Source organism: Cyphomyrmex costatus, unplaced genomic scaffold, assembly GCF_001594065.2.
Source record: "Cyphomyrmex costatus isolate MS0001 unplaced genomic scaffold, Ccosl1.0 scaffold164, whole genome shotgun sequence".
Lineage (NCBI taxonomy): Eukaryota > Metazoa > Arthropoda > Insecta > Hymenoptera > Formicidae > Cyphomyrmex > Cyphomyrmex costatus.
In genome coordinates, this window is record NW_017275653.1 from 1,201,966 (window position 1) to 1,214,659 (window position 12,694).

The window sequence follows — 12,694 nt, forward strand, 5'->3', positions numbered from 1 at the left end:
TCTAATAAGGGATGAGACATCGCGTGTGCAAGCTGCGGATTGGTCGCCGCTATTCGAGAGCACTTCCGTGCTTCGAACGGAAAGTGCTCGTCAAGTTTTTTAGATAATTAAAATTCACAGTTTTACTCCATCACGACCAGTTTTTCAGTTAATTGAGGAAAATCGTGGAAGCTTTGTGAAAATTAAAATATTGAGGAAAGAGTAAAAATAAATATGACATATTTAAAATACGGTCGCGAAACTGATCCCGCTCCAGTGAGATTCAAAATCAAGGCCTGATTCTTTCTTTCTATGGTGGTAGACTCTCTCTCTCTCTTTCGTCCTATCATTAATAAACTACAGCTATACACAGTCCTGATTCTGATAGCTTCTAAGTCGCGCCTCTATTTCTAATAAATTTCTTACACTATATATGTAGAAACATTCAAATTATTAGCAGAAACATCTCACGAGATACTATATTAAAGACGCTCGGCTATTATACAAAAGTTTGCGTGACTTTTAAAATTTAAGTGATTAAGGCCCGATTGCATCAACGTTACTTTGATTTTAAACGAAACTTAAAACTCTATCTGTCTCGTTTTAAAGTCGAAAGAGAGACAGAGATAGAGACAGTTTTAAGTTTCACTTAAAATCGAAATCACGTTGGTGCAATCGGGCCTAAGAATAATAAACTAATATAATACAGTATTCATAACTTAATATAGTTTCGTAGACTAATACTTTTATTAAAAGTTTCAATTTATGTATAATTTAAAAAAAATTATATATTATGTTCTTTGCAAACACTCGATATTCGAGTCGTCTCACTACACGCTACCAAGGATATATATACTTATATGAGGCATCAGCTATTAAACCGTTCTCGCCATCTATACCATGTTACATGATATGATTATAAAACTTCTTTTTAATCGATAATATAGATTAGATTAAAGCAGGTAGCTTTCGTGTCATCGTTTAAAGCATACTGATAAGATACTATCAAAGACGCTCAGTACTTATGGAAGTGGCGTAAAACTGTTAAAATTTAAGTGATTATAAAATTAATAAATTAATAATACAATACTAATTTCATAATTTATTAGTTTCATAAATATGTATATATGTATATTTAAATTTTAATAATACTCGATTTTTATTAAAAACTGTGAATTTAACGTTATCATCTGAGTTTGATTATCAATAGAGATAACTTCACAGAAAAGATCATGTATAATTTTTTGGCAATATGTAAGATATTATAGCATTAAAAGAATGTGTACTTATTTATACAGCAGTTATATGTGTAAAAAAAATCATGAATTTTATAATGTATTATCGAAATATTTATGTTAAGAGGATGCTGGAGCCGCCTGTATTATCGATAAAACTAGCGTTTTCGTTCTTGTCTAATTTCTTCGTAATAGTTTCGTAAAATAAAAATTCCTTCTCCACGATTTAAATATTCATGCTAATATATCTGTACCTGGTCTGTATCGTGTCCAAAGCTGGAAAGAATATGAAATTACAGATTTCTTTATCTTCGCAGTTGGTCGCCATACTGAGGTTCAACATTTACGATTTCTATTGCATGTAGATCCCACATTTGAATTATTCTAAAATATTAATATAAAAGATTATTAGCTAGTTAGAAAATATGTATATATTATATATGTGCGCGTGTGATATAATTAAGCGTTGTATATGATATGTCAATTAACTTGTAAATTGTATGTATACGTTGCACAAAATATTGAATCTAAAAGCTTTTAAAATTATATAATAAAAAAAGAAGGTTTATTTTTAATCAGTATATTAATTAATTTCTCGAACAATTAATATATCTCATATGTAGCATAGATATAAATCATTATCTAGCGTTCACAGTTTTTTTGAACATGGCCGGAGACGCTACCGCGTCTCCTGATAAATTCGAAAAAGGATTTATTTCACTATATTATTTATAAATTTAGTGTAATATTTGTTCGAGATGAATTAAAAAAGAATATCGCTCCGGAGTTTTATTTCCCGTAGATATAAGAAGTGTATTTAAATGGAGGATTTAAAAAGATTTAAAATTTTTTCAATTCTTAATATACTCTATTATATGCTATTGCTTTGAGATACGTATGCACTATTTTGTTAACATATTATTAAAATTTTATCGTTTGATACGCGAAAAATAAAATGATAAATAATTTTGAAATAAATGATACAGTTAGACATGGAATTTTGCTGCGAGCAGAATTCTAACGATGAAGTTGATAAAAGTTCGATCGATCCATAATCGACACAATGGCTACGTTTACGCCATGCACTTATCAGAACTATTTACACTTTAGGCAACCTAGACAGATATGTAAAAGTCCTTTTTCTTCAACACAATATTTGTGCATAATCGCATAAAGAACATCATCTAATCGCATTTCTATTATAAAGACGCATCTAAAATGCAATTGAATAATTTTCTTTATGCACGTTTGATTATCACTGAATGCACCCCTGCGGCTAGAGTTGCTATAGCAACTCTACCTGCTGCGATCTGCGATGCCCAGGAGCTCAGGGTAAAAGATACGACGCTGATACACGCGCCACTAGCTCACCGAGTCACCGCTGGCGTACGTGACAAACGCCGAAAATTCTCGAAACTCACTAGCGTCAGACAGGTGGCGCTCAGGTCGCGCGACCCAATCCGGACTCCCGGAGTCGAGCTGAAACGCCACCTTGCCGTATACGTAGTACACGGTACGTTCGGACGACGCGCGACTCAAAGGCATATCGACGGTGTGCGTGTGTGTGTGCTTCGAAAATTGTGATAATCACGCTAGCATCTCGCAGACGATGGTATTGATACAGGAGAGGTGATCCCCAGGAGTGTCTACTGTAAGTATACCACTCGTTTCTGCAATCCAGGCGCGACGGCGCCGCTCTTGTTCACCCGTTTATCTTGTTCCGATGCTACTACCGCCGAGCTTCTCGCGCAAGCATGAAACCCTGCGTCCACCACAGCCATTCGCGCACGTATCGGATAATCGCTGAAAAAAACCCAGTCCTTTTGCTCGACGTCACGCAAGCGGATGTCGGGGGCGTCCGATGGATTATCCTTTACGAAAAAGTGTCCACCCGAGGGAATCCTGGCAACAATAGATAACTACCATTTTGTTTATAGACTCCTTCCATCACCATTACCACCACCAGGCAGCGGCAACCCCTCCCCACACTCCTTTTCATTGTAGTTTCGAAAGCCTCGAATTCCTTTTCTACTACGACTTCCTATTCCGGTGTCTCATTGGCAACGCGCGTTCGATTTTTCGCATTTCTGATCTTTCCTCTGTCATCCTCGTTTCGTTCTTGTGTCCCAATTTGTTCCCTCGTGTCATTCTGCGCATCGGATGCTGCCGCTGTTTATTTACGCAAGTCGCACATGGACATCCTACTTAGGTCTTGAACGCGGGATCCACGTGCGGAGTGTTTCTGTTCGAAGACTGAATGAGAGGCAACGTGATACTAATTTGCATATTGTACGTTGCGATGCGAACGCTGGTTTTTAATATTCGCCGGAGGTATCGTGTCGATTCGGTCAAAAACGTAATTAGCAAGCCATGATTCAATACTGTCCCGATGAAGCGTCACCCGTCAGTAAAGCGTAACGTTTCTTTTTACGCTCGGTCTTTAAAAAATTTATAAATTGTGATTTCACTGATAAAATTATTCACGAAATTGATTGAATGTCTTAAAATATTAATCTTTCAACTAAGAAAAATAAAATGAAGAAAGAATATGTAAAAATTCTGATTCCATGCGTATATTACACACTTTTTTGTTGAAAGATACAAATGTAATGTTATTTCTGTAGAACAATGCTTCTTTAAATGTATTTTTGCTTTCTCAAAACAATTTTGTGAGGTATTATATGATATATAGATCAGTAAGGAGTAAATATGTTGCGTATGTATTACGGAGTAAATACGGTATATATTCGTTTTTTAATTAAACACATTTTTTATGCTTTTTGTAGTCCGAAAGCAAAAATTGCTTGAAATATATGCATTTGCTTGTTGTTTATACTTTTTGTGTTTTTATAATTATAATTGATCCCAGAAAATTAATTAATTAAATTTTTTTAATAATAAGCACAGTTTGTATAAATTGCAAAATTTTAATCTAATAAAATGATTGTTCTGCATTGATATAACTCTGTTATGTAATTGAAAGACGGTATTTCATCATTTTGCTGTACTTCTGCAATTATATCTCATAAATTTTGGTAATTTTAATATCTCTACAGTATCTGTGCTTTACACAGTCTTATTGCATAGTTTATTTATGTATAATGATTTAATTGAAAGGATAAAAGTGCAAATTATATTTTACTTTGGTATGTATCTAGAAGATGTTCAAGTCTTACTTTGATCAATAAAATCCAGTAAATTATTGCAAGAATTATTGTTATCAGTATAGTGTACCAGGTAGCATGGCAATAATTCCGACACGTACTATCGCTAAAATGTTTTATGCTATCTGAGTATTATACACTATGCTTTTCCTAATGCTTAACTATGAGAATAATATAGTTTCTAAGTAACAACATGCCATCATTTGGATGGTAAAATAACGATAAATAACATCAATTAACTTGAACCCTTAAGTGCCATGCTATAAGAATAATATAGTTCCTAAGTAGCAAGATGATGTTATTTGTCATCATTTTAATGTCAAAATTACATCAGCCTGCTGGGAAATATATTATTTACATTTTTTTTTGTAGCGTGATGCTTAAGGGTATGCCATATCGAATCTAATTCGATTGCTTATAACTTTCATAAAAATAAACATTTTATAAATAAGTCGTTTTTTTTAAATGCCAGATATTAAGAATGCCAAATATTAAAGAATATATTAAGCAAATATGTATGTGTAATATTAAGAATGCCAAATATTAAAGAACATACTAAGCAAATATGTATGTATCTTTATTATTAAAAAAGTTATAAGCAATGAAAAAAATGCCGGGTATTTTACTGAAAAGGCATTTAAGGGTTAAAGAGAAATAACCATTTTTCCTTTCTTATCTATATTAAATTATGTGTATTTTTGTAAGCTCTAAATATAAAATGCAACATATTATTTATACATGTAAAATTGCTATACTCAATTTCGATTATGGAAATAATTATTGTGAATGATATTTTTCGAAGAGGTTTGCTTTTTGCCTCGTAATATGTAAAATTAAAAATGGTTAGGAGATAGTAAACTATATGTATAAAATATTAAAATTAAATTGCAATTAACAATTATGTATAATTAACAATAACTTAAAAGTAACATGTATTTTTATTAACGTTTTTCTTTCTAGTATTATTACTAATAGTTAAAAATTTTTTATAATGTTGATTATTATGTATCAATTAAAAAAAATTTTTTATTTGCAGTTATAATAAATTTAACGATGGCTAGTAACGCAAGAGGGATACCCCGTATACAAGTTTTTAGACCGACATACGAGGAATTCAAAAATTTTACGAAATATGTAGAATATATGGAAAGTCGAGGAGCTCATAAGGCTGGTTTGGCAAAAGTAATACCACCACCCGAATGGATCCCCAGGAAGACAGGCTATAATCTTGACGAGTTAGACCTTACTATCCCAGCGCCAATCTGCCAAGTTGTCACTGGAAAACAAGGACTTTATCAACAAATTAATATCCAAAAAAAGTCGATGACCGTACAAGAATATAGCAAATTAGCCAATTCTGATCGTTATGCTACTCCTCGTCATTTTGACTATGAAGACTTGGAGAGGAAATACTGGAAAAATATAACGTATGTGGCGCCGATATATGGCGCAGATGTATCTGGTTCTTTAACGGATCCAGATGTGAAAGAGTGGAACATTAATCATTTAGGAACGATTCTGGATTACGTTAATAAAGATTATGGAATATCCATCGATGGTGTTAATACAGCTTATCTGTATTTTGGAATGTGGAAAACTACATTTGCTTGGCACACAGAAGATATGGATCTTTATTCCATAAATTATTTACATTTTGGTGCGCCGAAAACATGGTACGCTATACCTCCGGAACATGGACGTAGATTAGAGAGACTAGCTAGCGGTTTTTTTCCAACTAGCTATCAGAATTGCCAAGCTTTCTTGCGCCACAAAATGTCTCTTATGTCTCCTCAAATATTAAGACAGTATTCTATTCCATGTAACAAAGTAAGTTTGTTTTATACTTACGCTGATTAATTTTATATTTCTTTCTGATTAATTTTATATTTATCTTTTATATTTTTATTCTTGCAGATAACGCAGGAAGCTGGAGAAATAATGATTACATTTCCATATGGTTATCATGCTGGTTTTAATCATGGATTTAATTGCGCCGAATCCACTAATTTTGCAGCACCTAGATGGGTAGAATATGGAAAGAGAGCTACGCAATGTACCTGCAGTAAAGATATGGTCAAAATATCTATGGATACCTTCGTGAAACGTTTTCAACCAGATAGGCATGTATCTAAATTATTTAAAAATCGTTTAATTTTATAATATTGCTAAATTTAATACATTTACTTTTAAACATTTACTATCTATAACTAATCCTGTGATTATACAGGTATCAATTGTGGCTACGTGGTGAGGATATTGGTCCTCATCCTGAAGATCCTAGGCAGACTGCTGCACCAATGCCGTCACAAATGGATCTGTTATGTAGTAATAGTAGCAATGGTGAATTACCACAAGACTATTTGAGTGCAACACCAAAAAATAAGCGACATATGATTCATAAGAAAAAGAATATTATACGCACGAATCCTGGTATTAATATGGAAGAACTTGTGAATCGTGAAGATATTCCACCGGATGTTAAAAAGGCCTTACAAGATATTGAATTTGATGAATTAGAAGAACCACCAGATGAACAACAGTTAGAAGTTCTCGAAGATATATGGTTAAAAGCAGGAGAAATAGGTAAAATAATTGCATTTATGTTTTTATTATTATTATAATTTTTACTACATATTTCACACATAGCGATTCGCAAATTTTTACTAATCGTATACTTTTTATCTTAGAAATTGATGAAGTAAGTGTCTATGATGATGGTTACAATCGCAAGAAAAGCAAAAAAAGAAAGAAAAAACAAGGTGGAGATAAAGAAAAAAAACCAAAAATTGAATCAAAATCCAAGAAGGAAGCAAGTAGAATTAATGTGCAGAATGTAATTAAAGCCGAAATAAAAACTGACGATGATATATCTTCCTTTGAATACATATCTCAGGAAAATATAGAAGAATTTCCTGTACCTCAAGGAAATTATAATGATGAAATTATTATAAAAGATCAATCTACAGATCCTCTAAAAATAAACAACTATACCTCAGCTGGTTTTAATTCTTCAGTTGTTGAAAAAAATACCAAAAAGAAAAGGAAGTATACAAAACATAATAACGAGCAGAAGAAATTGAAACCGAAACGTGTGTCCAAAGGTAGACGCAAACGCGATAACGTACCGCTTTTCGATGCATTAACTTCAAACGTTTCAGATGCTACTGTACAAACTGAAGCTAAATCATTAGATGATCTTAACATATATACTGTAAATAATATATGTAATAATCAAGAAAAATATAATTTAATGCAGCTAAGTGTTTCACTTAGTAATGAGCTTAATAAGAAAACCATGAATATAACTAATACTGATGAAATAAAAAGTTCGTTTAACGACGAAACAGACATGGCACAATTAATGAGTGCTACGGAAAGCAACATAATTACTTCACTGACAACTGATAGCAGTGATTCTTCAACAATGACATTTCCAAATAAAAATTTTGAAAACTGTTTTGCTAATGAACAGAATATAAATTCTGCATGTCAGAACGAAAGTACGAGAACCACAGCTGCTCAAATAGAACAAATGTTTACAGGTGTAAACGACAAAAATATGGGTATGTTTACAGAAAGAGGAATAATAAAAAGTAATACTCACAAAAACTTGTTAAAAGCGCCTCGTTTGAATCTACCGTCATTGATTACATCTCCCAAATTGCAAACTGAAAATCAGCAGCCTATGTCAAAGATTTATAAGGAACAAACACAAAAGAAACTTATTATTTTACTAGCTTTCCCTACACCTCCAGTTTTACAAAATGAAACGGAAAGGCAGTATACCACAAACGATAGCATTATCCAAAATGCTCCACCATCGTTAGAATTTTCAGTTCTTCAGTCAAGGCTTCCATCTGATACTGCTATTACTCAGGTGCCTAATACTAATTGCAGCCCCACGTTTTCCAATGTTGCGCATCCATTTAACCAGCCTAACACAAAGATAAAAATAACTATGGGGCAGTCACCTTATACGAGCAACAGTTCCAAGAAAATAACAGAATCACCTTTGCACAACGTATATCCAAATGCTTCTAAAACATCTCAAGCTGTCGTATTAAAAAAATCAAATATTCCTATTGTAAATTCATCATCCGTATTACCACAGACGAATCCGATATCTAATGCAATGTCGCAACTTCCAAAGTGTACTTTGGTAGAAAACGGCAATCAACCTATATGGATACCTATAAGTATGTGTACGCAAAATAAAAACACTGATGTATCAACAATTTTTTTACCTACAGCTGCACCTGCAGTTCAAAACAGTTCAAAACCGATTATTCCAAAAATTACTAAGAATGTATCAACGCGTCAAAGGCCACGAAAAGAAACATCACGTAGGAAAACGTCGGTGAAAAATAATAAGTCAAATGATAATGCATCTTCGAATACTTTTCAAGCTAGCACTGTGAATACTTCCGAAATTGAAGTTAATTCTAATATGCTGATAAATACGACCGATTCAGATATGCTATCACGAATTACAAATACGCAAAACAATGTGTTACACAAAGATGAATATTTAAATACATCTGACAATAAAACACAAATGCAAAACTTACAAAAGCAAACAGATATTCATTCACATATAAAATCTAAATCAAAACATAACGCATCTATATTAAGAAAGAAATCCAAAGAGAAAAAAGCTACAACAAGGAGAAAACCATTTACTATCGCTCCAAAACCTATTATACCCCTAAATGTGGCTTCTTCGGCTGTTGTTTCTGTAAACACTGCTTCTCCAATTATTGCAAATGTTGCAACAGCTGTTACAAATGTTGCAACAGCCATTGCAAATGTTACTTCTGTGACCGATACTCCTATAAGTGTTACTCCTGCGATTTCTACTATGGCTGTTGCTACCCCAACTGTTGCTTTGGTGATAGAACCCACAAAAGAACAGTCTACATCAACACAATCTGCCGATATGCCACAATTTTGTAGTTCTCAACCAACATCAACACAATCTGCCGATATGCCACAATTTTGTAGTTCTCGGCCAACATCAGTAATACCAGGGCACATTTCTGATATGATTTATCCGAATAAACCAAACAATGATCTACTGAAAGCATTCAATGATTATTGGAGCGCTCAAGTGTCCCATTGTGCAATATGCGCTACTTTTGCCTCATGTACAAATGGAAATAGAATGATGTCACCTGATTGGAAATATTGCAAATCAACTACGTTACCTGAAAATACACCAATATGGGTAAGAAAATACAATTAATAACTATTTTCAGTAATAATCTTTTGAATATTTATCACAAAAATTGCGAAGGTACTTATTGAAAAATAAATTACATCAGGTGCCAGCCGATATTTTCGCAGCAAACTCTATGGAACAAACTGTGAGATCAGAGAATAACAAACTTTTACGATGTAGAGAATGTCATGTAACTGTTCATGCATCTTGTTATGGTATAACTATATTACCTACCGATACCCAAAATTGGGCCTGCGACAGGTGTCAAGCTGGTAAAAACGATGCAGTGCGTGTTTAACAAATCTATTTTTTTCTATTTTTACCGCTCACTAAACATTATATCTTGTCTAATTTCTGCTTTGTTATTACGAAATACAGATGTGTTGTATGTGCCCAATGTATGGTGGTCCATTGAAGCGTACCAGTGATAGCAGATGGGCGCATATCTTATGTACACTTATGGTACCAGGAGCCACATTCAAAGATGCCATAAATAAAGATCCTATCAATGTATTAACGATCATCACGGACTCATTATGGAAAAAATGTTGTTTTTGCAGTCAAGACAGTGGAGCGTGTCTGAAATGTAATCAGTGCAATAATGTGTTTCATCCGTCTTGTGGTCTCGTGGCAGGAGCTATATTTAACATACCGGTGTATACTTCACAGGAATTTCAGGTACAGTATTCTCTAAATCGTAAAGCACGATTATATCAGTTTTTAGATATTAACGTCAATGTTTTGACATTTAGGTAACATGTAATGAACATGATGAAGGCAAAGAAAAGGTCCCGCAGATACGCCAAGGAGAAACTGTTTGGGCAAAGCATCGTAACAAACGATATTATCAAGCCAAAATAGAAGCTATCGAGGATATCCTTTTTTATATGGTTACATTTGATAACGATAACAGTTTCAGTGATGATTTATACCCTGAAGATGTAGTTGTAAGTTGTAACATTGCCTTCTTATTAGTTTAATCTATAGTTTCTATATAGTTGCACAATCAATTCCTGCCAATTTCTTTAAAGATCAAAAATTATATTATATTATAGTCTGTTTTAAAACATGCAATATCTCTCTCATTCGCGACATTCTTTATACATATATTTTATACTTATTTAGAACTATAAAGATGCTCCACCTCCAATTGGAGCCGCAGTAAAGGTGAACTGGACAGACGGTAAATTATATAATGGCATCTTCGAAGGTACAAATCATCAATTAATATTTACTGTAAGTAATTTTTCAATATTTTAATATATAAAGATTAACTTATTCTTTATTGATTATACTTCATAATTAATTACGATTTACATTTCCTTTTATTTAGGTATCGTTCCCGGATAATTCTCACCTTACTTTAAAGCGTAATGACATCTACAGTTTACAAGAAGAAATGCCAAAAAGAGTGCGTTCTCGTCTGGTGAGTTTGTTTAAAAATTAATATTATAATGTAATATTTTTGAATGACGAGGCTTGTTTTCTTTATTTGATTATCTCTTTCTTTCTTTTATTACGTTATTCTTACGTTTACTCTTTTCTATTTCTCTGTTGGTTTATTAAAGTCTGTTGCAACTGAAATGAAGCACCGATCTCATCTTTATGGCACTGAAGGTGAAACAGAAGCGCAAAGAAAAGTGAAACATTTAAAAAATTACGATTGAATAGAGTTGTAACAAATTAATGTAAATAATTATTAAGAAAAAGGAGTTAAAATGATTAAGAAAGGGGAGATAAAAATCTTCTGTTGTAAATAGTAGAAATTATATTTTATAATTACGATTATCATCTTCAACTTCATTACTCAATTTCGGACTGATCGACAGGTTAAAAATTTTACTTTCTCCTTACGTTCAATAATTTTTGTTTTAGTTAACCAATGTTTCCAACGATGAAGATTATAAATATAAATAAATTTCATTTATATTAAATTATTAGTTTACAGTATTGTACTTGTGTAATTATGTCTAATACATTCTATATCGTGCATAATATGGACTATTTTATTAGTGTTTATGGATAAAAATACATGGTATACAAATGTATGTATTTAACGGTAACAATGGAAAGTATTGTTGATATTGCTGTTATGAACAAATGTTTTATGATGATTTTTATCTGAGACTGATTAAATATATATATATATCGCATATATAAAAGAAAAAAGAAAAGACCATTTAAACTCTCAGACTTATTTTTCTCTTTGTTTTCTCTTTCTTTTAGAAGAAAATTGTAACATAAAACTTTTTTTAATTATTTTAAAAAATTGTTTAAGGAACATTAGAAATTTCATTAAAATATAGAAATATTTTGTGATGAATTAATTTTATATTAAACTGAGCTTTTAAAATTAACGTCTTTTTAAATCTTTTTTTTGTATTTCTTTATTTTTCTAGATGAAAATTTCAATTAAATTGTAAGTGTAAATTTTTTCTTATAAAAATGGGAACATTAATAGTTTTGTTACGATACTTTTCGTTGATATCGTTGAAAATTGTAATTATATGTTGATATATTTCTCAACTTTTCATTATCAAATACTTTTATCTTACTGAATAATATCTATAAATTGAAACGTTCTATATTTTTCGTATACCATATGTAGATGATCGTTATATTTATAAATTAGAAGAACTTGCAAAAATAAAGGAGGAATAAATCATCATGTATATTTTTTAAAGTGATTTATTTAAATATTTTTTATATAAAAAAAAGTCATAGTTATGTTATTTTGACGATTAGCTACGTGTATTAGTTTTATTTCGTTTTAAGAATATATGTCATTGTAATAACTGTATTACAAGTTTTGTGTTCATTAAGATCAACGTCATAGAATATTAAAAAAATTTATCAATTATCATAAACACTTTAAGATATGAGCTACTTGAAAATTTCCATCGAAAATATTTATTTTCATTAATTGATATAAATCATTTAATTTAGTAAAAATTGCTAAGTTTTAAGAAAAATAAAATAAAATCTTCATAAAAATAATATTACATAATGTGGTTACGATACAAGCCACTAAATACAGACATGATACGCGTATATGATTAATCAAGATTTAAAAAATATTGACAATTTTGTATTGTTTA

At 31.7% G+C, this 12,694-nt stretch overlaps 1 protein-coding gene across 1 annotated transcript; it reads left to right on the plus strand.

Annotated features, from left to right (window-relative positions):
- The first annotated feature begins 2,712 nt into the window (after positions 1-2,712).
- On the plus strand, positions 2,713-11,323 carry LOC108771767 (lysine-specific demethylase 4C). Its single transcript, XM_018537138.1, has 11 exons — positions 2,713-2,865; positions 5,415-6,205; positions 6,293-6,498; positions 6,606-6,961; positions 7,066-9,602; positions 9,700-9,882; positions 9,975-10,274; positions 10,349-10,543; positions 10,722-10,832; positions 10,930-11,022; positions 11,165-11,323. The coding sequence occupies exons 2-11, from the start codon at positions 5,432-5,434 to the stop codon at positions 11,261-11,263; spliced, it is 4,854 nt and encodes a 1,617-aa protein (XP_018392640.1). The 5' UTR covers positions 2,713-2,865; positions 5,415-5,431; the 3' UTR covers positions 11,264-11,323.
- The last annotated feature ends 1,371 nt before the right edge of the window (positions 11,324-12,694 follow it).